At 40.3% G+C, this 27,895-nt stretch overlaps 1 protein-coding gene and 1 long non-coding RNA gene across 15 annotated transcripts in view; one reads left to right on the top strand and one right to left on the bottom strand.

The window, feature by feature from the left end:
- LOC307210907 overlaps positions 1–27,895 on the bottom strand; it is a 125,018-nt gene that overhangs the window by 14,293 nt on the left and 82,830 nt on the right. The window contains exons 3-4 of one of the 5 annotated variants that reach the window (XR_013836214.1): positions 20,247–20,298; positions 15,463–15,719 (exon numbers count right to left, since the gene is read on the bottom strand). The exons of 3 other annotated variants lie outside the window; for them this stretch is intronic. This is a non-coding gene — a long non-coding RNA (uncharacterized lncRNA). Of the gene's footprint in view, positions 1–15,462; positions 15,720–20,246; positions 20,299–27,895 lie in introns of those variants that run through there. One more of the 5 variants, XR_013836212.1, reaches the window with a different exon arrangement.
- Positions 1–27,895, top strand: part of SOX6 (SRY-box transcription factor 6) — a 435,786-nt gene that overhangs the window by 370,762 nt on the left and 37,129 nt on the right. For all 10 annotated transcript variants that reach the window (XM_079966105.1, XM_079966106.1, XM_079966103.1 and 7 more), the window contains 3 exons: positions 82–231; positions 5,233–5,413; positions 9,239–9,423. In XM_079966105.1, coding sequence (XP_079822231.1) covers positions 82–231; positions 5,233–5,413; positions 9,239–9,423 — 516 coding nt within the window. The remainder of the gene's footprint in view (positions 1–81; positions 232–5,232; positions 5,414–9,238; positions 9,424–27,895) is intronic.

Here is a 27,895-nt window from a genome sequence, read left to right as displayed (position 1 = left end):
GGGCCTCAGAATATTTCAGCTATCGTTTATAAAGTGCTGAAGCAGATAATCCTAAGGAGAAGAGTTATTCTTGTTTTGCAGCAACTCTATGCCGCTCAATTGGCCAGCATGCAGGTTTCGCCTGGAGCAAAGATGCCCTCCACCCCTCAGCCGCCAAACACAACAGGGGCACTTTCACCTACTGGGATGAAAAATGAAAAGAGAGGGACCAGCCCTATAACTCAAGTTAAGGTATTTCTTTAAGTTTCCTTTCGTGAATACTCCCACTGATACAATGCAATATAATAATTTCAAACAAGCAAATCTGGTGGTATTTCAGCTCTCCAGGGTCAGACCTTTTGACCCTGTGAACTCTGCCCGCCGCATATAACAATCATGCTGCTATGTACTTGTTTACAAGGTATATGGCGAGTCTGGAGACCCCAGTCTTGCCAAGGGCCTTTGGTTGTGACTCTTTTCCAGTTCACTGTTATTTTGAGTGTCAAGATTCACCAGCCGTTCATGTGACTGGAGATACTGTTATTTCAGGATAAGTTATAACCTAGTTTTTAAATATATTCTACACTGCTTTCAACTATTAAAATTTATCACTTGCCAGTTCCAGAGTTTCTTATTTTATATTTATATTGGTGTTCTCAAGTAAGCATGCATGAGACGAGACAGTGAAAATCCAATGTGGATTCACCTTTTTCATTCCTAGGCATGAGTAGCATGAAAAATCCCTGTGATTGAGGAGGTGTATGAGCCAGGGGTGTATCTGCTCTGTTAAGTCCTATGTTTGACATAACTTGGGCAGGGCATCTGGAACATGTGATGTGTAATACGATAGTGATTGCGTAAATCTTACTAGTATTGCATGAAAAGACTGGCAGTCATGCCAAATGGTTTAACAAGAACTAGCCTTAACTATGTAAAATGGCAAGCAAAATAAGGGGAGTGGTTACTCCCCTTATTTTACAAATTGGATCGTTTCATTTAAAGAAGCCCCAGATAAAAATTAAAATTAAAGGAGGATGGCTGGGGGGGGGGGGGGAGACCATCACTGCCAATTGATTGGGAGAGAAAAAAAGCCATGACTTCAGATTGATTGGACCCTTGTTGATAGCACACTGTTGCTGGTATTTGGCGTGCTTCTATTTGGTTTTGATGTATTGTCAAAAGCTCATGCATACTTAATTGTCACTTGCTTAGAGAACTAGGAAGCTGCAGTGTGGTACTTGGCAGCAGCATGCAATGACTAAACTGCCTCCTTTCCAGCTTTCTGTAGGCAGCTGGAAATTATTTGTTTGTTTGCTTTAAGCCTATTTCCCACACCAGCCATCCTTCCTTAAGAAATATAGCAAAAAGATTTTTAACAAAGTGAAACGGAGATAATAATATGCTTATACAATTAAAAGTATAAAATATTATTGGCTGAAAGTGCAGTATGCCCCCTTTAACCTCAGACACTAATAACCGGCCTTAATTCAGAAATGGAATTCCCCATTGTTTGTGATGCATGATTCCCAGCATAAAAGAAAACAAGGCAGCCGCTCTGTGCTGCACGGATCCTCTGTGCGTGAGTGGCACTGAGGATGCTGGTTCACAGCAGATGAGTTGTCTGAATGATCTGCAGGTTCCGTTCATTCCTTCATTTCTATGATTTGATACTGCTATTTCGAACATGTTGGGATTGTATGAATAGAGCCACCCCTACCATTGAGCAGAGTGAGGCAGTAGGTGCTAGACATGGTGATGGCAACCTCCTGGCTGTTCCTACCCTCCTGAGCCGGTTCTCCTGAAGCAGCAATGCTTGCTTGCTCTTGAACACTGCAGTCTGTCTGTCTTGCCTCACCTCATTTTCTTTTTCCAATGTGCCAGAGGTGGCACTCATCCTTTGCTTTGCTGATTTGACACATGCTGTTGCCACTACAATTGCATTGCTATAGTTGTTTAAATGGGCAACAAGCAAGCAGCAGGCAGACAGTGACCAAACAGTGTCAAGGTGTTGTAGGCCAGAGCTGAGTGTGCCACATAACCAGCCTTGCACCCCAAAACTTCCTTCGGGTGCAGTGGAGGACATTATTCCACCCCTAGCGGATTCAGCTGCCAGTCCAGTTAGCTAGCTTCTGTTGCGAGAATGGAGGTGGGATCTTATCCTTTGTTCGAAAAAGCAAAGTATGTTGGACTGCAGAACGTCCCAGGTTCTATCCCTGGTGAGGCTGGGAATGACCCCACCTGAAAACCTGGACAGCTACAGCCAATACTGATTAGATGGGCCAATGGCCTGACTCAGTATAAGGCAGCATCCTGTGCCCCTATCACTGTAAATTTTTAACAGGAACATATGCAAATTCCACATGACCAGATAGCAGATACCACAACTTCCAGGCTAGTTCTTCAAGGGGAGATGAGAACACTTTCACACTGTTCTTGAACACAGTTGCAGGGAGCCCACAGTTCTGGGTGAATGTGATAGTGCATCAGCAGGACAGTAGCCAGGGTCCTGGGAAATGGTGGATACCTGTTTCACATCACATTATCAATTCCACATTCAGCATGGGAAGCTTAGATTTTAATTCCACCATCACCTCCTTATCCATGTGGACAAGGATGAGATCCATGATGGGCTTGAGATCTTTGTATGTGTGGACTTTGAGGACTGAGTGGCTGGGGCAACCCAGCAAGATGGGCTAGATATAAATTTAAAAAAATATATTATTATTATTATTATTATTATTATTATTATTATTATTATTATTAATGACACAGCCAACCCCCCAAAACATCAGTGATAAGGATATGTTTAATAGGTTCTTAATGTCATTGTCCTCAAAGCTTTCTCATATTACTGTCTCCTTCAGACTAACTGAGGAAAAACCTATATTTTGTGTGACTTCTACAAATAAAGAGGGTGCCTATATAGCAATGGCCTAGAAATAACATAAACTGTAGAGTAAGTGCAGTATTATAAATAGTTACTTATTTGTTGCATTGGGCGATTTAATACATTATATATGACAAGTTGTACCATGCAGAATCTCTACTTGACAGCAAGAAGAATGGCAATGATAAGATAATGGACTGCATTATTGTATCCTTTCATATATTTCTAAGCTTTGAAGTGTTCAGTGCTGTCTGCTAAAATATAGATGATGCACCCTTATATCTAGCATATCTCAGCTTTGGGCATATTTTAAATGAGAGAGCCATGTTACCAGGCTCTTTTCATTTTAATTACAGAAAATCAGTATTCTGCTATTCCAAAAATGCTGTGCCTGGCTGATTGCTAACAAGTTCAACACAGGGTACAAACTCTCCAATGAACAGGGTGAGGTTGTATTGTAAAGGGGAGTGCTAGATCAAAAGAACAAGTTTCTTAGATTTTTCTTTTTCCAGAAGTTAGATGTTTCATAAGAGTAGATGTGCACAGATTTTTGCTATGTGAGTTCCTCCAGCCCCATCTCCCCTCATTTCACTTGTACAAAAGACACCACAAAGCGAGTGAATACCTGATAGTTATAATTATATGACTATGGATCTGCTTGTATCAGTACCAAATTTATATTTTCCTTGTCTAGATTTATATGTATGCCATAAATTAGAGACTGACATATTATTGCTTTTTTAAAAGTGCTGTAAAACACATCCCCAAAGTATAGTCTGACCTTTGTAATATTTAACAATAATATAATACAGTCGTACCTTGGAAGTTGAATGGAATCCTTTCCGGAAGTCCGTTTGACTTCCAAAACATTTGGAAACCAAAGCACAACTTCTGATTGGCTGCAGGAAGCTCCTGCAGCCAATAGGAAGCCACGGAAGGTCCGTCGGACATTCGGCTTCCAAAAATAGTTTGCAAACCGGAACACTCACTTCTGGGTTTGTGGCGTTCGGGAGCCAAAACATTCAAGAACTATGCTGTTCGAAAAACAAGGCACGACTGTATCTAGTTCCACTTGAACTACGTCAAACTGTATGATGCACAAGATAAGAATGGGAGGTTTAATGAAAACTGTAAACATATTGATAAGCCTTGCTCTGCATAGCCTGTTGAATTCTAAGATCACAAGACAGTATATCTTCTTTTTCATTCATCATGTTGTCTAGCTATAGACAATACTGCAGATTGTAACAGAATTCCTTAAAACTTTCCAATCTGATCCACATAATAGCTTGATCTTGCACTCTATTGCTGTAAGACATACCACATAGATTCTGGCATTAAAATCCATTTGCCCTACAGTGGGGCAAATGCTTCAGTAGTGCTATCGTGGCAGTAATTGCTATTGCCTTTTTTTTTTTTTAAGCCTTTGCATCGTACAGCAGTGTCATGCATGATTTTTGAAGGTTGTATCTCTGGTGGCTCAGAGTACTGCATTCAAAAGGCCCTGGCCTGAGCTCTTGAGGCCGGGTGAAAAAAATCACAGTCAAGTACCAATAATACTAGATGTGTTCAGATGGCAAGCAAGATACAGTATGTTGCTTAGATCCTATTTTAATTTAAATAACAATCAAATTCCATCCAATAGTAGTAACAGGGTGCTTGCTTTAGCTTTGTGAATTCTACTGCCTGCTACTGCTGTAGGATCAGGGTGTGAGAATTTCATCATGTTAGGGTTATGCTGGAAAATAAACTGCTGTTACAACCTCTCTCTCCCCTCTCTCCAGATTTTTAGGGGGGGATGCAGAAATGTTTCACAAAGATATTGTGACCAAAAAGTCTTGTACAAAAACAAAAAAACAAAGTCAAGGATATCTAGGGGTAAACAAATATAAATGTTTAAGGTATTAAGTATATTTTCCTGTTTAATTTTACCAATAACCCCACCATGCACACACATATATACAGTCTGTTTTGTAGTTCCAATAACTTTTCAAATAGGCCCAGTAAAGCAACACAACTGAGCTGCTAGAATTTTTCTTAAATAATTCTTTGTAAATGCCCTGGGTTAATTTAGATCTCAGAAAACACATTAGGAAATTAGGCAGTAATGCGAGCTAATTCAAATTTTAATTTGCCAAAAAGAATGATCCAGCTCCATAGTTAATGTAAATAGAGGCATAGCACAGAGAAATTAATGAGGTTTTCCTTTCATTGAATCTTCAAGGAGTGTAGATAATTAGCTTCTTTTGTTATTATTGCAAGGAAATGCAGCATTGTCTAGGAGGTGTAAAATAGCTGTGGCTTCCAAAGTGATAATGTGTTTCATTTGTCTTTTTCTAATAATTATTTACATTAAACTCTTTTAGGATGATGCCGCACAGCCACTGAATCTTTCAGCCAGACCTAAGACAGCGGAACCTGTCAAATCCCCGACGTCACCAACACAGAACCTCTTCCCTACTAGTAAAACCAGCCCCGTGAATGCAGCCAATAAAAGTGGAATCCCCAGCCCTATTGGTGGAACTCTGGGAAGAGGATCTTCTCTAGGTACTCAGAAGGGGAGAAATGCTGGGGATCTAGCATAGGAATGGGCTGGCAGGCTTTGTATGGTCTACATAGTTAACTACTTGAGTGCATGCTCACACTATATTAGCATTTATGAGATAATGCAACTCCATAATAACTTATGCTGTGATAAATTTGTTAGTGTTTAAAGTGCCCACAAGACTTTTTTTTTTTTTTTTTGCTTTTCCTGCCGCAGGTGAACAAGATTATCCTCCTTGAAATTATCTATGTTAGCTGAGCCTGGGTATGCAGCTTTGCTTTAGAACTTAGAATGCCATGCTGGAATGGACCAATGTCTATCTAGCCCAATATGCTTTGCAGTATGAAGTCAGCAGATGCTAGATCCAGGTGTTATTGGATGCCAGTGGCCATTAGCCCCCAACTATCATTGACAGTGGTCGGGGATAATGAGAGTTGTAATCAAGGAGTAACTGGAAGCCCACATGTTCCCCAACCCTGAGCTTTGTACTCCAGCAGCATCAACCAGTGTTTCTAGCTTCTTCCCACTCCTGATTTGGGAAAGAAACAAATTACTGTCCTTTGAGGCCATTGATTTCTAAAGCTTCACTAAAACAAACAAACACTTTTTATTGATTTAGCACATCCCTCATGTGCAAGCGCACACCCTTATGAACAGCTCCTGCTTGTTTCTGAAAATCTGTTGTGGTGGAAATGTGATTGGTGGTACAGTTCACACAAGGACAGGACACCCCAAAACCCACACAGCACAGTACTTTTCCTCATGTAGGGACAGTTTCCTCCGGTACTAGGTTTTGGTGTCTCTACAGGAGTGACCTAAAAGTAGGGTTTCTATAGTGCAAAAGAAAACACATTTATGGTTTCAGCAAGACAGAAAAATTACTTTCTGTAGGTATTTTATTTTTAGGTGCTTGCACTATTTTTCAAAATGATGATATAGCAAGTTTGTATTATAGAATTTATACCATCCTATTGGGACATGGAAGAAGAGGATATAAGCATTCTGTACAGTATGCAAAGAACAGCTGTTTGCATTTTGTTCTATATCATTACCTTATTTTTATCGTCATCATTACACACACACACACACACACACACACACACACAAATCCCTATTCTCAATTTTCCTGTATGCAGTAGCCAACAGAGGTAGTCATAACCTGCAGAGCCTTTCTATCTCTTTAAAGAGCTCCAAAGTTTCAGAAATGATGCTTCTTTTGCCGTTTTCTCCTTCCCTACCCCCTCTCTTTTGTTGGGTCATGGCTGGCATCAGGAGTCATCATTGTTGGGACTCTAACAAGGCTCACACTTTAGAGGAAGCCAACTGTTGATCCCTGGAGCCAGCTCCTCCCCCTGCTTCTTGCTATTGCTGATTGTTCATCTACCCTCTCCAGATGAGAAAGCAGTAGCAGGAGGAAGGAAGAGTAGCAACTGCCACAGTTTCCCTCTGGACAGTGGACTGGGCTGGAACCCCCCCCCCCAAAAAAAAAAAAAAAAATCTGGAACCAACTGTAAATCGGGCGGGCAGACTTCTGGCTTGTGAGATTTACATTGTGTTTTTGTCTAGGTCCATCAATGAGAGCCAGGTGCTAGTCTTAGGTGGTAGAGCGAATGGCTTACTATGTCCCCTAAGCCAGACACAGGCCAGACATGATATATCCAAGTACAAATCTACATTCATGTTGGGGATTTGAAACACAACTCTAAAACTGTCTAGCTGACATGGCCAAAGGAAGGCAATTAATATTCATATTTCACAGAACAGGAGCACTGAGACTGATGAGTGATTAGTACAAAGCCAACCACAGCAGAGAGAATATATATATTACTTTCAGTTTCATCTGCTGTTGTTGGGAGTCAGAAACTATTGCTCCTTTGTTGCTAACCAGGGAAAGTTCTGCTAGTAGATGTGAGTGCACAATAGGAATCAGGTTAAGAAGCAGATAAGAGTTTTTAAAGAAACAGGATACTTTTCTGGGTAATGACCTGGAACTATTAAACACTGGAGAAATATGGAAACAAGTTTATGAACCTGAAAATACTCGTATCATTTTGTTTGGGGTTCTCCAACATTGCAGGATCATTTGGAACATGAGCAGTCATCTATGTAAGAGAGGGTTGTGATGAGACCCCTTTCAGGAGGGAGTTCCAGAGTCTGCACAGCCACTGAAAAGTCCCACTCCTGGTCCCCAAATAGGCATAATGGGGGTGGGGGGCAGTAGGCAGGTAGGTTCATGTGAGAGAAGGTAGTCCTACAAATATCCTAGTCCTGAAACATAATGTGCTTTAAAGCCCATGGCCAGCATTTACAAATGGACTTGGAAACAAATTGGAAACCAATGATTGTATTATAGAAAGGAAGTCCCTGAATATGATCCCTGCAAATAGCCTAGCCAAGTCATTCTGTGCCAGTTTTTCCAAGCACACTTCACAAGCAGCTCTCCATAAAGCACATTGCAGTAATTCAGACTTTGTCCTTGCCAAATGGGCAGTCTACAGAAATAGGCGTTGGTTGCCCCTACCCTCCTCCACAAGCCCAAGCTGGGCAAGAGCACAGTGACTTCAAGTTTCCAAACACTGAATGATTTTTGTCCTTTGGTATAAACATAGAAAACCCTTCCAGAAGGCTATTCTTTTCTACACTCAAATTCATCTGCAACAGCAATGAGAGTTTATTTAATTCCTACCCTGACTTGTTTCTCAATCAGAACTGAATCAAAATGTATTGTCTCAGTGTATTTACAGCTCTGGACTTTTATTTAAGTGCTATCTCACATACACTCACACACATGCTGTAACATGCCATTCCATGACTAGAGTGCCTTGAATCCAGAATTATACAATCACAACAGAAGACTAATTAAAATTCACATAGTATTTACCTGGACACCTGGTATTTTGGTTGCTTTTCTCATGCCCTAACCCAAATGCTGCTTCATTGGGCAGAGTTTTTTTGTTAAGCGCTTTGTGTGATGGCAAGTCACTGTTACCTTGTTGGGTAAAATTGTCCCCTCCCTGCTTCCTTCAGTAAAAAACTCTCAAATCTTTTATTTAACAACATGATAAAATCTGAAGTAGTGAGTGTAGTGGCCACAGGCAAAGTGATCTTTAGGCTAGCTCACATGATGGTTGTGAGGAGAAAATAAAAGAGGAGCCACTCCATTATTTGTCCTACCCACATGAATTCATGGAGGGCTATTAAAAATAAATACAGACAGTTGTAGTATTATGCAAGCATAATGTCATGATGTAAGTATATATTCATAAAATAGATATAAAAACAAAAAAATACATGTGTTCGTCTTTATAAATGCATTGTAAGAATTTATGGCAAGCCATTCTAGGTTATGAAATAGTTTCAGTAAGCCATTTAGTACTGGCTGTGCTATACTGACAGCTCTAAGAGGACTAGTTGCAGCTAAGTAGACATTCATCTGGGCAGAAAACAAATCTGGATTTATGCCCATGTCTTAATTATTGGTGCATGTATTTAATGAACAGTAGACAGGGTGATACCCAAATTTGTGGGAGTGTTCATCACCTGCAGTCCTCCACCTCTTTAAAATTTGCCCTGGAGGATCCCCAAACCCTCCAGAGCAGATCTGGGAAGCTCACACGGAGCTTCAGTAGGTGCTCTTCACAGTCTTCATGGTATTCCATTGACAGATGAAAACAGTAGAATATTTTTAAGTTTGCATTACCTGGAATAAGTAGGTGGTCTGCAACGATTAGTTGGCTGTGTTCAGTCTTTCATGCAAAGAGGAAGTTTTTTTTAATGGACTGCTTTCAAAAATATCCTTAAATAAAGATTATCTTTGTTGTTTCCAGACATCCTTTCCAGTCTTAACTCACCTGCCCTGTTCGGGGACCAGGATACAGTCATGAAAGCCATTCAGGAGGCTCGAAAGATGAGAGAACAGATCCAGCGGGAGCAGCAGCAACATCATCATGGCCTTGATGGAAAACTTCCTGCCATGAATAACATGGGTCTAAACAACTGCAGGACTGAAAAGGTACTGTATTCCTCTTCTGTCATTTCTTCTGCTCATTTTTATTTGCAATTCTATCCAGCCAGTGGTCTCTGAACCTCATGTTGCAGCTTCTGCATTTCTAGTTTTAATCATCTTTGATACTGACAAAATAGTTATTCACTATGTCATATAGTTCTATTTTAAAAAAGACAAAACTTCCTCCTCTTACAGGACAAAGGAAATTTAGACTCCCAAACATAAAATCATCATCATCATCATCAACGTCATCATCATCGTTATAGGGCATATATACTAGCATTCGGGTTGGGGGAGTTATGTCTGATGAAATGAGTGGACAGAAGAGGCTTGGTGGAGCAGCAAAAAGTTAATCTAGTCCAGCATCCTTCTTTCCACAGTGGCCAACTAATGCCTATGGAAATTCTATGCACTTTCTCCATGTCATGCATAATTTTTATAAGCCTCTGTTATGTCACCACTTCTTATTTTTCTGCATTAAAGAGCTCCAAATGCACTAGCCTACCTAAAAGGGAAATATCTGGTCTTAAGTAGCCATGACAGAAGCAGAGGAGGGTGAGCACATGGACACGATGCTTGTTCCCAACTTAGCAATCCTCAGCCAGAATCATTGCATATGAACTGGGCTATATTTTTTCAAACTGCTGTCCAAAGCTGCCTTGCATGAAATCCATTAGCTCAGCATTGTGTGCAGTGATTGGTAAGAGTTCTTCAGGATATTCCCAGGCCTACCTGCAAATGCTGTAGATTGAAGCAGGGACCTTCTGCATACAAAGGAGGTGCTTTACCATTGAGCTGTGCCCATTTTCTCATGGCCTTTTAATGAGTAATCGGTTTCCAGTACTGATTTTTAAAAATGTGTTCTGGGAAAGTTACATAGGAATAGTAACTAATATGGTGCTGTTGATAGGTTGTTTGGTTTGTGGCTTGGTACAAGTGTGATGATTACGGGACAATTTACTCTACTTTATCCTCTCTCAAAGGGTTTATGAGAAGTTAAAGTGAGATAAGTATGTACTGCAGTCATTTGGTATGAAAACAAAGATGAAAAGAAACCAAAAATCTGTCTGCAGAGCACCTTGATGACTGCAGCCTTATAAGAAATAACTTCAGATCAGCAGCCATTGCTTTCTTGCAGTGATCTGTTCCAGTCTCATCACAACAAAAGCTTATAGATTTTTAAATTTTAGTTGTATTGATGCTTCCTCTTAATCCAAACAATATCCAAACAATATTCGTCAGCATCCAAGAGTTTGTGACACTGGCAGCTGCCTTCAAACTGTTTCCTCGAGAGGAGAGTAGGGTTCTGAGGTTCATTGCCTATAGTTGCATGCACAAAGGGAAAATAACCCTGCAAGTAGAACTCTCAAAGACAAGATGCCTTTTCATTTGCATTTTATATGTTGCCTTATTACATTTCTCAGAACAACAAGGGGAAAAGGGTCTGTGTCTGTAAAAGGGATTTGCTTAGCCCCTTGCCCCTAGAGGATTAACAGTGGTTTGCAAAACAAATTCATAACCTAATAAATATTTATTTGCACAAGCTTTAGTTTAAATGATAGCATTTTAAAACTCATTTAATACAGATTATCGCTGTGAAAGAATTCTTTGTAACATGAAAGAACTGAAGGTTTGATGTGTGACGAAGGTCAACAGGATCTCTGGAAGTCCAGACTTCAGATTCCAAACTGACCCCAAATCAGAATGGGGAGCTTTTAGGGCTTGTTTATAAACCTATGTTTGTGAAAAGCACTGAAAACTGTGAGCTAATTCCACTGGCCTCTAGAATTATATAGACACCTATAGTATTACAAAAAACAGTGCTTATATTAACAGAATTTCACAGGACAAGCTGCTAAATCTTTTTTTTTTAAAAAAAAAATATTTACCTTTTCCAACAATTTAAACACTACAAAAAATAAAAACCATACAATACAATACAATACAATACAATACAATACAAAAAACAAAAAAACCTATACATTACACTAACAAAACACTAACATTAAACTAACAAAACAAAACAAACACAATTTAAAACACATCAAATAATTTCAATATCTTATCTTTCATTCCCTTATTTCCGCGACCTCCTCACACCTCCCTTTTTGTATTCCACTTCTATTAATTTTTTCAGCAATTTCTTTCCATCTTCCTCTATTTTTAATCCTGTAATTATCTTAACACATTCCAACCTTATTTTCCCTTTAATACTCTATTAATCTATTTATCCTTAATTCCTTATAACATTTCTACTAAAGCCATATAACTTCATTCCAACATTTTTCTAACATTCATTAATTTTACAGTATTTCCGTAAATAGTCTTTAAACTTTTTCCAGTCTTCTTCCACCGACTCTTCTCCCTGGACTCGGATTCTGCCAGTCATTTCCGCCAATTCCATGTAGTCCATCAACTTCATCTGCCATTCTTCTCGGGTGGGTAGATCTTGTGTCTTCCAATATTTTGAGATGAGTATTCTTGCTGCTGTTGTTGCATACATAAAAAATGTTCTATCCTTCTTTGGCACCAGTTGGCCGACCATGCCCAGGAGAAAGGCCTCTGGTTTCTTCAGGAAGGTATATTTGCATACCTTTTTCATTTCGTTATAAATCATCTCCCAGAATGTCTTAATCCTTGGGCATGTCCACCAAAGGTGAAAGAATGTACCTTCAGTCTCATTACATTTCCAACATTTATTATCGGGCAAATGGTAAGTTTTTGCAAGCTGGACTGGTGTCATGTACCACCTGTAAATCATTTTCATGAAGTTTTCTCTTACATGCCGTAAATTTCATACCTGTGGTCCATAACTGTTCCCAGTCAGCCATCATTATGTTATGTCCAACATCTTGTGCCCATTTAATCATAACTGATTTCACCATTTCATCCTGAGTGTTCCATCTCAGCAACAAGTTATACATTCTTGACAAATGCTTAATTTTTGGATCAAACAATTCTGTTTCCAATTTTGATTTTTCCACCTGGAAGCCAACTTTTTAATCCAAATTATATGCCTCCATTATTTGGTAATAATGAAGCCAATCTCGCACTTTATTTTTCAATTTTTCAAAGCTCTGCAATTTTATTCTGTCTCCATCTTGTTCCAAAATTTCCCAATATCTCGGCCATTTGGCCTCCATATTGAGTTTTTCTGTGCCTTCGCTTCCATTGGTGACAACCATCTTGGGTTTTCTTTTCTAACAAATCCTTATATCTTATCTAAACATTAAACAATGCCAAGCTGCTAAATCATGGGCAGACTGATCCACACACTACATGAATAGTGATAATCTGGCTACAAACTTCTATGTAAAATGTGCTGTATACCAGTGCATCAAAAATCAAGTAATACATCTTTGAAATAGTTGTCTTTTGCCTAGACCAATTTTCAGTACTTCTTTTCAAAAGGGGTTTCTGAAGATGCACATCTAAATCATTAGGTTTGCTTCTTCAAATACCAGCTAATGATAAATCATTTTAAAAAACAAACAAACAAAAACCACCATCTGTTTGCCTGACAAGCAGAATTCAATTGGTGGCGAAGTTCGACTGACCATTTGCAGGATTTTTTTTAGTTCAAATAAACTTGAAACTGTTGTGCAAAGGAATATTCTCCCAAGCTCAGCCACATAATTTTGAAGTCTGTAAATTGCCTTTGAATCGTCACATTTAATCCATTTTTCTTTGCAATAATTATATTAATTTTAAAAGCATCTTATAGTTTTATGAAGATTTATACAAAAGTAAAGGTATATTTTTAAAAACGTAAAAGTTGACAATTAGGTGATGTGATTTTGATTGTGTGGGGAAACTGCCACAAAATGTCATGCTGTATAGAGCCTTAAAGGCTAGAATAAGCACTTTGAGAACCCAGAAGCAAATCGGAAGCTAATGGAGCTACCATGAGATTGAAGATATATAGTTAGACTTGCAAACATTTGGATGAATGGAAGCTTCTGGGCTCTCTTAAAGGCAGCCCCATGTAGAGAACATTACCATAATCCAAAGTGAGATATATATATATATCATTCTCCTTTCTGTCCTCTCTGGCAATGCATTCTTTGCTTTTTTCTTAGTTTTAATAGCCTTTTCTAAATGGTATCTTCATATTTTTGCTCTTGATGCTTTTCAATTTCTAGCTTCAGTTTTAAACACCAGAATTTCAAGCTATATTTCAGGGATAATGCTTTAAGCAAAATATTTGTTCCAACAATAAACCCATGTCCAAGAAATAACAATTACAATTCTGTAAAACACTCAAATCCTTTTGATTCTTCATCAGCTCTCTTAACAAATATTTGGGCAGTTTGAAACATCACTGGTGTAATACTGCCCCCTTTTATTAGAAATGAAAAGCATGCTGGACACTTGCAATCTGTTTGAGTCACATGGTTAATTCAAATATATGTGGCTGTATGACAGTATTTAAATTAGGCATAGGATTAATAATATTGAGCCATGAGAACCAAAGCACATTGTTCAGCTGCAGTGTGTGAGGCTTTGTCTTAAGTTTGCTTTTATATCATGGCATGGGAGTTTCTTGCTCTCTTTTGTATGCAAACACAGTTTTGAGAGAAAAGGTTTGGCTTCTTCATATGCATTTAATTACCATGTTTGCTTGGAATATATATATATATAATATTTCTAAATCAGTTTCGCTCCCCCCCATATAGAACAATGGGCCACACTGCTGTTTTTGGCGGCCTGATCACGAATTAAATTTTCTTTTGAATAGCTAAATGATTACAATACCGCTCACACACGCTGAAGTGCTGTGCCGAATGTATCTGATGCAATTAGAATTTGATCATGTAGAAATGCAGAATGGAGCATCTTATGGAAAGGTGAGCCCTGTGACTTTAGCAGTGTCTTTTAAAAGAGATATTGTAGTCATGGAGACTTTCAACAAACAGGTTTACATTTGTGGTTCCATTTAAAAATATTGTGGTGATAGCACTGCTAGAAATAGCCTAATTTCAGATGCTTTCATGAAAGTTATCCTTTATATAAATCCATAATCCTGAAGAAATAAGAGCAGTCTTAAGGCCTAATGTCCTGCTTAGTGGTGGACTCTGGTCTGGGAACCTGGGTGGGTGTTGAACAAGGTGGCAAGGGGAAGGCAGAATTTGCAGTGAAGAAACAGAAGGTATGAGAAGGGTGCTTAACCCTTTCCTGCCTACCACTTTCTCCATGCAGCTTCCACCACCCCACCAGCTACTTTCCCCTAGCAGGATCTCAGCGTGTTTCTTTGCTGCATGGCAGGCTTCTACAGGGACCAGATCTTGGTGGTTGGCTATGCATTAAAAATAGAGAAGTGGTCAAGGTTGAGTGTTTTGTTTCTGAAGTTGTCTGGTGACACAGTTACATACACACTCTCATTCACCCTCCCAGGCACTTCATTCTCTAGCCACCACATCCAATCTCCCCATCCCTCACCCGCTGACACACAACCTCCCTCCCTCTGAAACACATGATTAGGAGCGTCGCAACAGCAATAACAGCTAGACCAGCCACACGGGGAAGGAGACAGGTTGAAGTCACACACCCATGTTTTTGATGTACAAAAGATTGCTCGTCCGTCAGAGTTATTAACAGAGCCTTGGTCATGATGTCTTTGGTGGAACCCCATCCTCAGTCCACCATCCCTTTTAGCGCACTCCATTCCTCTCCACCATCACTACTGCTTTCCTTGCCTCAGTCTCGCCCACTGTATGGAGACTTAGGTCCATCCAGTCCCTGCTGACACCTAGAGGAAGAGGGAAGGTGGAATCACCTGCGGTGCCTTCCCTCCCTCTTTCTTTGGAGAAGCAGCAGCAAAGGACAGGGGCTTTGGTGGTTGCCAACGAGCCTCTTGTGGGGCAGGGCCCTTGACAGGTACCGGGCTATCCCAGCCCTGAGAAATAGGAAGCCACAGCCAGATGGGGTCCCCTACCCCCCAAATCTTACTCAGACTCCACACCAGGCATACTTGAAGTGGTATAAATATTGCTAATCTCCAGTGTGATCTTTTCTTGTAAGGAAAAGAGCTGGTTGAAGTATGTGTGAATTTTTTGTCATGCACATTCCTTTATTCCGGGCTTGATGTAACTTTGCATACAATAATGCTGCTTTTCTGACACTAGCAGCAAGCAGCACTTGTTTTCTTCCTTGAGGCAGAATTAATCACAGGAAAACACAGCAGTTATTGTAAATACAAGGGAAGAACATGGCATAGTGATGTTAGCATCATTATTCCATTGTCATCCACCCTGAGTCTTTAGAGGCGTCTTAGTCTTCCTTCTGAGCATTTCCAAAGATTCCTGCATATAAACAAAGTGTTGCTAAAACATGCTTCAAACAGACAGCAAATAGCACAGAACTGGGCAAATAAATGCCTAAGCAATTCCCACTCCCTCTCTGCACCTAGGCTAAATGCATATTGCCATTGCAGCAACAAAAAGCGCATGTACACTGTATAATTTTTCCTTGGGGTGGCATTAAAAGTGGTAAAGATAGTTCTGTAACTGACAACTTGATATTATAAGAAGCACAGAGGTGCTGCCACTCAGTCTCTCTCTCTTTCTCCTTTCCTGTTGTGTGTGGGTCATAGATAGATAACCAACGGTCCTGCAAGTAATTTTTGCTAGGCCAAGCTAGGAGGCAGGGCTGGAAGCAGAGGACTGCTGTAGGTAGTTATTTAATAAAACAATTTCTTCTTCTCATTAAGCAGAGAACATTCAGCTTGCTCATTTATGGAATGCTGAGGTTCCTCATATGAGTTCAGGTCCTACCTCTTGAAGTTTTCTAACCAAATCATTGAATTTCCCAGCCTTAAAATGGAATATTACACCCAAATCCTCTCTGGAGGAGAATCCCCAGGACAGTGAGGTGGGGAAGAGAGTGGAATTGGCAAACAGAAACGCTTGCACTGATGAAATAATTGGAAGGGTGCGGCAGTGAATTCCTCCCTGTTGCTTGGATTCTTTGAAGTACACACATAAGGGGGCTGTGGAGAATAATTTTCTCACTCGCTTCCCCCCTCCTGCACCCCACCAATATGCCTTTCATGATCGTTCAGGAGCCTTTCAGAGTGGGGTGGGTTATGGCTGACAGGGGAGGTGGGAACTACTCAGAATTGGTTTCAGGCAACTTTTGTGAAGAGGGGGCTGGAAAGTATGATGTGATGCAGCCCCGTTGTTTGTTGTTTCATCCCTGCAGCTGACAGCAAATGGTGTGAAGTGAGGCACAGGACAACACACAGTGCAGTGACTTAATATCGCTCATTGTATTCATAGAGACATTATGAGAAAGGAAGGAGACCAGGAGCAACAGGAGCTCTGTCTGTAACATCTGGTTAAGTTCTGAAACACAGAGAGATTGCTTTTGCAAACACTTTACAATATCACTCTTAGTGAAGGTAGAATATATGAATCTGCAAATCAATATTTTTAGTTATAAGCATGCATCAGCTCCTACTTCCATCTCAGGTTTCAGACTGCACAGATTATTTGGAGCATCTGTATTGCCAGTCAGCTTAACTGCTGGTGTAACTATTATTAACAATGGAATGGGGCAATCAGTTAAGCATTCCTGATTTTTGAGAGAGAGAGAGAGAGAGAGAGAGAGAGAGAGAGAGAGAGTAGTCCTAACGATTTTTTAATCAGAAGTAAGCCTGTTTGATTTAACTGAAACTTAATTTATGGGTGTGAATTTCAGAACTCAGAGGCTTAGAATATGAACCCCGTTTTAAAACTGGGTTTCATTGCAAACTAGGTCCACACCTATTTCATACCTCAGGCCTAACTTGGAGTAGGTTCTCAACTCTTTGAACCAGCTCTTCTTGCCACTTCACCATCCTTCTCAAGCAAAGCTATTCTTGAAAAGTTAGGAAATGGCTGTAGGGAGAGCTCACTTGAGATAGGAGGGGACTTTTCGAGTGCATCATTAAGGCCTGATGGGTGCATCCTTTCCTGCTGTAGTATATAGCTGATGCAATTCCACCTGCCTCTCAACCTAATTTATTGAATTGGGAGCCACAGGAGATTTAAATCCCATGCACACTGGCAGGAAATAATGCTCAATAACATGTGCAGGAGCATCCAGACCTTAAGGATGAAGCCTTCAAAGGCTTTTCTGTCTCCAGTGAGTCTTCACGCTGCCAGTTTCTCCTTCATAAGGGTGAGTTTTTGGGGGAGTAGGACACTAAGAAAGAAGACTGGGATACACACATCTGAAAGCAAGAGACATTAACAGAATTCAAAAACACATTCTAGCTAGATAAAAGCACTTGGTGGTTGGATAGCATGGCTGGTGTGGCCTAGAGAAGGGGTGAGACCTAAGAACAGTTAGCCATATTTGGCCCCTGGGCATGGGATTCTGTCTATTATGTAGTTTTACTGCCAAAGTGAAGCCGTGTTAGTACCTGTAAACTGCATATATTTGAAACTGCCTGGGAAATTGCTGAAAACACTTTGGAGTATCTAGGGCAGTGATGGCCAAACTTGGCCCTCCAGATGTTTTGGCCTACAACTCCCATCATCCCTAGGTAACAGGACCGGTGGTCAGGGATGATGGGAATTGTAGTCCCAACACAGCTGGAGGGCCAAGTTTGGCCATCACTAATCTAGGGTATGGGTGTTAGAAATTACTATTAAAATAACAGCTGCAGAAGTCAGTAATTACCCATGCCTTGTCAGGATGGTATTAAATGGAAAGGTCTCCTCTAAAGTAATACATTTCCAGATCCTAATGCATGGTAATAATATAAAGTTTGTCCAATATAAGGTTTGTCCCACATAATTCATCATCAGCCTATTAAATCCTAGTATCCTGACATTGGCAGTGGCCCAGATGCAACCAAGTGAAACAGTCCTATAATATGTGCTGATAATGAAAGGAAAGGAACAGCTCAGGAAGGATGGGAGGCCATTGTGTCCATAAGGTGAACAGCTTATACTATGAAATAATGTTTCATCAAACCTTTGCTGCTTCTAAATTTATTTACCAATATAAAATCTTTGAAAGTGCTTACTTATAGTTTAGGCTTCAGATTGGCAGCCTCTGTTTAGCTTACAATGCAGCATGTCAAAAACTCCCATTTTCTCTTTCCTTTCACTTGCTAAGGGGCTATTTCAGTTGGCTCAAACCTTTCACTCTCAAGACCAGTAGAACTAGATTAATTTCAGCAGAATTAATGTGTTACCCTTTTGTGAGAATTAGTCTACGTGAAGTTTTGGCTGAACTATAGAAAATGATATACTTCTCTTATTTGAAACAAAGGGTTAATCCCAAAGTGTTTGGCTACCGCTATGGATCAAGCTTTTGTGCATAAATAAAACTATGGGAACCACATGAAAGCAGTGGTTGGGTTACCACACAACTGGATATGCTTAAAACTGAATGCTTCATAAGTCTAACTACTGGGGAGCTGCAAACTTTATAAATAACTTTGCAATTGGTTAAAACTATATTAAAACCAGATGAACAAAGACACGAGTTCTATTTAAAGCGGGGGGGGGGGGCGCAGTTCAGTGAGTGCAATAATCTTGATGAAAGTAATCTAACTGGAATAGGTCTATAATTTAGAGGTGATGGCAAGTGTGGCAGTAGTTCAGGATTTGTGACTATATGCTCAGAGGTGTGGAGGACTTAAATCAAAAAGTCTTCCTTAACAGAGAAGCATATGAGGTTTTCCACTCCCAAACAATGTAACTTGGGGGGGAAATACCGTTATTGTCAATTCACCCGCTCTTCCTCCCACCTGCAGCTTCAGTCTTCATCAAGTAAAGTGCTTTCCAAATTCTTTGGTTTAAAATAATTAACATTTGTTCTGTTCTGAACCTTGCACAGTACTTTTGCTAAATATGGGGTTGAATCCAGAGAGCCATTAACAATGTGGGAGGCTGTGGGGGAAGGAGGATACATGTATTTATGGGAATGCTGTTACTCTCTTTGGACATCTGAAGAAAGAATGCCCAATTCTCTTAAAAAACCCCAAGGCAGTGCAAGAAGGCAAGTGACAGGTGGGGAGGCTGAAGCAGCCACACTGGTTGCACAGCCCTAAAGCCACTGCTGTACTCCTTTTCCCTGTTTTGGGTGAATTGAGAAGAATACACACCTGGCCCAACCAGGTGAATATCTACATCCTTTGTTCAACTGATACAGCATTTGGATTGTGAGGGCCATACATGAATCCACTTAATTATTGGAGTCATGTATCACAAGCCAAACTTTGGATGTCCCACACCTAGGGCTGTATCCAATGTTGCAGCTCTGCTGGCACAAGTGTGCAACAGAACTTCTCAGACTCTTCTTCCCTCCAACCCCCTAGGTGTCTACAAAATTAGCTACACGGGATTTAGGGACCCTACAAATTTGGGAGGGGAAGGAAACAGAAGCCCTTTTGTGCCAATGGACACTGCATTGAAACACATCATTTTGTGTTTCTCTTTCCCATTTTTGTGAAAAATGAGCCCACCTCTTATAATCCTGATACTTATATACAGTCATACCAAGGTTACAGTTTGTAACCTTGGGTTACAAACGCTTCAGGTTACAAACTCTGCTAACCTGAAAGAGTTACATCGAGTTGAGAACTTTACCCTAGGATGAGAACGGAAATTGTGTGCCGGCGGCACAGCGGCAAGAGACCCCATTAGCGAAAGAACGTCTCTAGTTAAGAACAGTTTCAGGTTAAGAATGGACCTCCGGAACGAATTAAGATCATAACTAGAGGTACCACTAGCTGCATGGAGGGTGCAGCTGATGATTTTGTGTTGAGGCCTATTACATTGCTTGCAAAAACAAAAACAAATCAATTAATAGACAACAATTTCCACGGCACTTACCTTGGTCTGATAAGAATCCTCACATGTCCATTTTTAATGACTCTTGCTGTGCCTAGAATATTGTCTGAGATTCCAAGCATAGGGTGATTTAATTTGCTAATAGCCACTGCCACAAAGTAATGGAATGTCTTTGGACAATGCACAAGTTGGCCTTGCAGAGAAAAACGGAGGTATTTGTAAGTTTTTCCAGAGCACTGTTATTTGTGCACTAGTTTGGAAAGCAAATCTATATGCCTAAACCAAGTACAACTATGTTGCCATGGCTACCTTTAAGCCACTTGCTTAAAAGTCTGGAGTTTTGTCCTCCATTGTTTTGGGTTTTAATGCCCCCAGAATTCTGCTGTGAGTGTAGAAATGACAAGCACTTTTTCTAGAAAAATATCTAAATAGGTTTTGAAACCATTCCCGTTCTGTTCATTTATTATATCTGTACTTGAACAGAGGAACACACATACTTTTATTTGTATGCTGTCAAGGTGGCTCACAACATGAAAAAATGTACATAATTACAAATATAACAAAGTAGTTGTAAACAAATAAAACACACAAAAAGTACACAACCAAACTGAAAAAATTTCACATAAATCATAGCAACTAAAAATGTAGATACAAAATATGAATATCAGTAACAGCCACAACTGTCCCCCCAACAGCCCCCTTAAACAATTCCCTAACCAAAAAGTCTGTTCGGCAGCCTAGGCTTTTGTAGCTGGAGTCAGTAAGGGCCCTGCCTTCACAGGCCAGTTGGGAAGCTCTTCCAGGACGCAGCCAATATGGTTTAGGGAAGGAACAAGCGGGAAACAAGACACTGGTGTTATTGTTTCTTGAGTGGGCTTAATATGGAATAACTTAACTTTAATGTATCGTGCATGTAAAGACAACATCCTGGAATTGTCTGCACACTTTGCAACTGGAATACTGTCCGCAGAGTGTGTAACGGTCCCAAAGGCATTTACTCTGTGGCTTCTGTAAATGACCCACATTAACAAAGAGTCTCAAAATTGGCTCTTGAAATAAATGTTGGTAACTACTAAGTTAGACTCTTGAAATAAAAGGTATTACATCACTGTCCAACTATGTATGCCATTTTCCACTTCAGCGTCTGCATACATAGCAAGGGGAACGACATGTTGAAATAATTTGAGGAATGGTTATAGTCTGATCAGTCTTGGTAATCCAAAAGGGAGGGGGCCTGGTGTATTATTACATTTCATATATTGTTTTTCAAAAGATGAATGCAATCAGTCATCTTCTTTCATATGGTTTAAAAACACACACACAAACCCTTGCCTTGCTGGCAAATAAACTGTTATTTAAGTACACAATCCACTGCTGTACTGAAACAGTTTTGCCAAACTTGTCCAAGTATTCTCACATGCTTAAAGATGGTATAAATATCATTTATAGCAAGCCATTTACTTCAGACTATATGGAATGGTTTCCTGCTCCCCTGATCTAAGTGTCCCAGTTTACATTATGGCCTTTATGGCTTCTGTTTGATGGAGTGATCAGTAAAAATTTAATGACACTATAAAATAATAAAAATGTCATTAATTTACCACGGATCTTGGATGCAGTGGTTGTAAAGTTACATTAATAAACAGAATATTTTTTACAACAAAAAGCATTGTTACGTGGGAAAGAATAAATAACACACATAAATTTGGGAGCAATTTTACTGTTAGCGCACACATTATTATGGAATAGCCAATAAGTGTATAAAACATAGTATATAAAATTTTATGAAAATATATTGTGCACATCAAAAATTCAGCTTTTACCTAAGTGCAGAGAAAAGCCATTATTATGTGCTTACTGTTATCATTACTTTTCTTCCCCGAGATCACAATTTTATATTTATTCTACTTAGCTGAAGTTTCCAGCAGCCTTCTCTTTCTCTCTCTCCGCCCCCCCCCCCGCCACCCACTCCGATTTTTCCAGTGGATGAGCAGGCTTCTTTCCCTACTTCCTTCAGTTGACTACACTAGTCCATTTCCCTTTTACACCCAGGAGGAAAGCATTGATCATTCCCACCACAGAAGTGTGGAGGAAGTTATTAATTTAATGCAAAGTTAAAAATAATGCTTGAGTAGGAGACTGGTTTGGTGACTCTGGAAATAAGGGGATAATAATCTCACAGTCCATCTGTCATCACTGGGGTTGCTCCATCATTGACTGTGATAACATGTGAATATGACGGATGGCTCAGCTTTGTGGCTTGGAACATTTAACATTCATCAGTGCTCACTAAAGGGGGCTTTATCATTTAAATATCTTTATTTAATATGCAACATCTACCTCATAGATCATCATTTCAAAGCACTTAACCAACGGTCCTGCAACACAGCGAAGCAGGCTTTAATTTTTTTTCAATAACTTTTATGCTGCCTGCATGTTTGTGCCTGACAATGCATAAATAAGTGCCTAATCGTGTCACTGAATGGAAAATGAAGGTTTGGTTGTTAGTAAAATGAATCCCGTCCCAATGTGTTCTCATCCCAAAACCACGTCTCTATATCTCCAAGTAGCCAAGAGTCCATTTTGTACTTAGACACAGACTGTGCTCTTTAAAAGCATTAGCCCTCTTGGTTTTCCAGGAATCATGATCTGAGTTAGAATTCTGTTCTGTGTTCATTATGCCCCATGGCGTTATGCACTTACTTTACTCAAGATATAGGCTCAGGGCCTTATGCCTACAAGAAGCAGTTTAGTTTGAAATAAACAAAAAATGAGCTCAGGGTTTCCTGAGGATAAATAAGCTATCTCTATGATCTGTAAGACAGGTGTGTGGTTTTTAAGTAAGTAATTTGTGTGTGTGTGTGTAAATTTTCACAAGTATGTGCTATTTTCAGACATGAATATCATTAAATGAATATGGACATGCATGCTTATAAATAGGAATTTAAATAGAATTTGGGTAGGTGCATGAGAACAGCGTACACAACTGAACGTATTCTAAATTATACTGACCATTTCCTATTAATGAATTTGCAATTTGTACTCCTTTATAATTTGCTTAGTTTAGTTCAATTACAGATGTATTTATTTACCTGACTGTGATCCCTATGTATGTTTAAAGGTAAAGGTAAAGGTACCCCTGCCCGTACGGGCCAGTCTTGACAGACTCTGGGGTTGGTGTGCCCATCTCACTCAAGAGGCCGGGGGCCATGTATGTATGTTTACTTGGAAATAATTCCCTATGTTCAACTGGGCTTTCTCTCAGGGAGTCCAGTCTAAATTGTTCTTGTCTTCAGAAATACACTTAGGTTTATATTTACCAATTATGTTGTAATAGGGTTTTTTTTTTATTTACAGCTTTCCTGAAAATTAGTTACTATTGCTATGAGGTATACTTTTAAGTGGAAAAATGAAACCATACATACAGAATTGTAGCAGTCAATATATTTCAAAAGAATGAGACATTGAAGGTTATTACAGAATCATAGATTCACCTCAATTCTTTTAGGTATTATTACCATGTACGCTTCTCTTCGTCCCAGTTCCTAAGACTTATCATGTAATTTTCCCTTTTCTCTTTCAGTGTCAAAATATTGATATTCTTTCAGAAACTTTCTTTTTAACACAGAATATTTTCTGGAGAAAATCAAAGGGAATGAATGACTAGAAGGATACTTCAAATGTGCATATTGATACATAGAAGGTTCTGTTGATTTTTTTTTTAAGTGGAGTGCTATTTTCCCTCCCCCCCCACCCCCCGAAAGCACACACTTAGGTTTTTGCCATGAAAATTGCAGGTGTCACATTAACACTCCTTATAGAAATATTTTAAATGCAAATATTAGAAAAAAGAAAGAAAAGAAACACAGTGTACAAAATGCCAATTACTTCCCAACTGCAGGAACTTAAAGAAAGGTCTAATCCAACTCTTCTATTTTAAATGTGGGTCCCCGGGGGTAGAATCATTCCTTTGCACCAGCAAAGCAAGATCCGTTCTGATAGTGAGGTATTACTATTGGACCTTATAGCATTCTTCAACTGAATGTTGTGCCTGCCTACCTAGAATCATAGAATCATAGAGTTGGAAGAGACCACAAGGGCCATCGAGTCCAACCCCCTGCCAAGCAGGAAACACCATCAGAGCACTCCTGACATATGGTTGTCAAGCCTCTGCATAAAGACCTCCAAAGAAGGAGACTCCACCACACTCCTTGGCAGCAAATTCCACTGTCAAACAGCTCTTACTGTCAGGAAGTTCTTCCTAATGTTTAGGTGGAATCTTCTTTCTTGTAGTTTGAAACCATTGCTCCGTGTCCGCTTCTCTGGAGCAGCAGAAAACAACCTTTCTCCCTCCTCTATGTGACATCCTTTTATATATTTGAACATGGCTACCATATCACCCCTTAACCTCCTCTTCTCCAGGCTAAACATGCCCAGCTCCCTTAGCCGTTCCTCATAAGGCATCGTTTCCAGGCCTTTGACCATTTTGGTTGCCCTCCTCTGGACACGTTCCAGTTTGTCAGTGTCCTTCTTGAACTGTGGTGCCCAGAACTGGACACAGTACTCCAGGTGAGGTCTGACCAGAGCAGAATACAATGGCACTATTACTTCCCTTGATCTAGATGCAATACTCCTATTGATGCAGCCCAGAATTGCATTGGCTTTTTTAGCTGCCGCGTCACACTGTTGGCTCATGTCAAGTTTGTGGTCAACCAAGACTCCTAGATCCTTTTCACATGTACTGCTCTCAAGCCAGGTGTCACCCATCTTGTATTTGTGCCTCTCATTTTTTTTGCCCAAGTGCAATACTTTACATTTCTCCCTGTTAAAATTCATCTTGTTTGTTTTGGCCCAGTTCTCTAATCTGTCAAGGTCGTTTTGAAGTGTGATCCTGTCCTCTGGGGTGTTAGCCGCCCCTCCCAGTTTGGTGTCATCTGCAATTTTGATCAGGATGCCCTTGAGTCCATCATCCAAGTCGTTGATAAAGATGTTGAATAAGACCGGGCCCAAGACAGAACCCTGTGGCACCCCACTAGTCACTCTTCTCCAGGATGAAGAGGAACCATTGATGAGCACCCTTTGGGTTCGGTCAGTCAGCCAGTTACAAATCCACAGAGTGGTAGCATAGTCAAGTCCGCATTTTACCAGCTTCTTTACAAGAATATCATGGGGCACCTTGTCAAATGCCTTGCTGAAATCAAGGTAGGCTACATCCACTGCGTTCCCTTCATCTACCAGGCTTGTAATTCTGTCAAAAAACGAGATCAGGTTAGTCTGACATGACTTATTTTTCAGAAATCCATGCTGACTATTGGTGATCACAGCATTCCTTTCTAGGTGCTCACAGACTGTTTGCTTAATGATCTGCTCCAGAATCTTCCCTGGCATTGATGTCAGACTGACTGGGCGGTAATTATTTGGGTCCTCTCTTTTCCCCTTTTTGAAAATAGGGACAACATTTGCCCTCCAGTCTGCCGGGACTTCGCCTGTTCTCTAGGAATCACATCTGCCAGTTCTTTTAATACTCTTGGATGCAGTTCATCTGGCCCTGGAGACTTGAATACATCTAAACTAGCCAAGTATTCTTGTACTATCTCCTTAGTTATTTTGGGCTGTGTTTCCTCTGCTGAATCATTTGCTCCAAATTCTTCAGGTCGGGCATTGTTTTCTTTCTCGGAGAAGACTGAGGCAAAGAAGGCAGACTGAAGCAAAGAAGGCAAGACTGAGGCAAAACGTAACCAATAGTTACGTTTCTTCTCAGTGCTCTTTGTTTCAGTATTTTTGCATATCACAACAGCATTATCTCAATACACCTTATAAAAAGGTAAAGGTACCCCTGCCCGTACGGGCCAGTCTTGCCAGACTCTAGGGTTGTGCGCTCATCTCACTCTATAGGCCGGGAGCCAGCGCTGTCCGCAGACACTTCCGGGTCACGTGGCCAGCGTGACAAGCTGCATCTGGTGAGCCAGCGCAGCACACGGAACGCCGTATACCTTCCCGCTGGTAAGCGGTCCCTATTTATCTACTTGCACTCGGAGGTGCTTTCGAACTGCTAGGTTGGCAGGCGCTGGAACCGAATGACGGGAGTGCACACCGCCACAGGGATTCAAACCGCCGACCATGCAATTGGCAAGTCCTAGGCGCTGAGGTTTTACCCACAGCGCCACCCGCGTCCTGTTCAATACACCTTATAGTGGGAAATTAATAATGACAATATAGTTTTTCAGCAAATGGGAGACTTCAAGGAACATTGAAAATGGTTGAATGTTAAGGTTATGCAAGCAGAGTGATGCAGTAAACACCTGTACTTCAATTTAGTGTAATGTTGGTTCCCACCCCCTGGCCCACCTGTTATTATTTAAACATTTTAATATTACTGCACGTCACCCCAATGTCTGCCCAGCGGTGCAAGATTCTTGATAAACCAGGGGTTGTGTTTCCGTTGGAAAATTAAGGCACAGAAGAGAGGCTGTAGTGTCTTAGAAAATATGGTTTATTTATACATATTCACAACCTGCATCTAGATAGAGTTCCCAACACTAGCATCACAAGAGAGTCCTTTGTTGCCCTCCGAAGCAGCCAGCACAAATCTACAAGTAGATGAATCAGCCATGCTGTCTGTTCCTGTGGCAATGGCTTCTTCTTCAGCCCCATATGGCATTCTACCCACTTCTTGCTTCTTCTTCCCGGAAACTCCTTGCAAGATACCCCCCCCCCTTAACATCATTGCCCACTGCCACCCTGGAAACCTCCGTTTGCCCAGACTCGAAAACCTTGCTTTGATGATAACTAGATATCAGCACCTTAACAACTTCCCCCCACATGATGACCTGGCCTGGAAAAGAAGCTTAGTCTGCATTTTTACACAGTGCCTGGCATCTTTCCTTAATACTCCAAATATTAGCTAAACAATATTTTAAGAATCTAAACATTTTCTTGGTTACAGAGAACTAATTAGTAAGCAATTGTTTTCTGAAAACGATCTGACTAGAACAGCAAATCCCTCCTGGGATAGCTCAGTCGGTAGAGCATGAGATTCTTAATCTCAGGGTATTGGGTTTAAGCCTTGCACTAGGCAAAAAGAGGGGGTTGCAGGGGGTTAGACTAGATGACCCTCAAGTCCCATTTCAGTGCTACAGTTCTATTATTCTAACCACGCAGAGAGATTTGAGCAAACGAGTGAGAGCCACTTTGCTTGTTAAGACCAATACCAGGTTCCTTAGCAATTCTTCAGGGAATAAACTTGGTACTGTTTTCCTTCTAATGTGTAAAATGCTCAGTACAGAACTAGGTCATTGAACAATAGAGTGAACAGCAATCAGCAATCTTCTTCTGCATAATGCATCAAGTATAACGTACAGAAAACTGTTCACAAAACTGAAAGCTGGCATTTCATGTCTGTAAATTCAAGATGACATGACATTTAATAGTTTCATAATAATGAACAACAGTGTTTTGTTCATTCTCAACACAATGCCAAGTTCAGTCTTAAGAAGTATCAACAAGACAAGAGAGAGAACACATTGGTTTTTTTCCACGAGAACAATACATTAATGATAACTATTTAGCACGTTGCTGCAGACAGAGTACCACTGAGGCTACCACTGTCAGAAGATATGTGCTGCCATATTGTTTCAAGGCTCTTGTCCTCTCATATTTTGAGGACATAAATTGTCTCTTGATCTAGTTTT

Source organism: Podarcis cretensis (genome assembly GCF_951804945.1).
Source record: "Podarcis cretensis genome assembly, chromosome: 1".
NCBI classification, from domain to species: Eukaryota; Metazoa; Chordata; class Lepidosauria; order Squamata; family Lacertidae; genus Podarcis; species Podarcis cretensis.
Note: the sequence above shows the minus strand (reverse complement) of the source record. Positions and strands in the feature narration are given on the sequence as shown.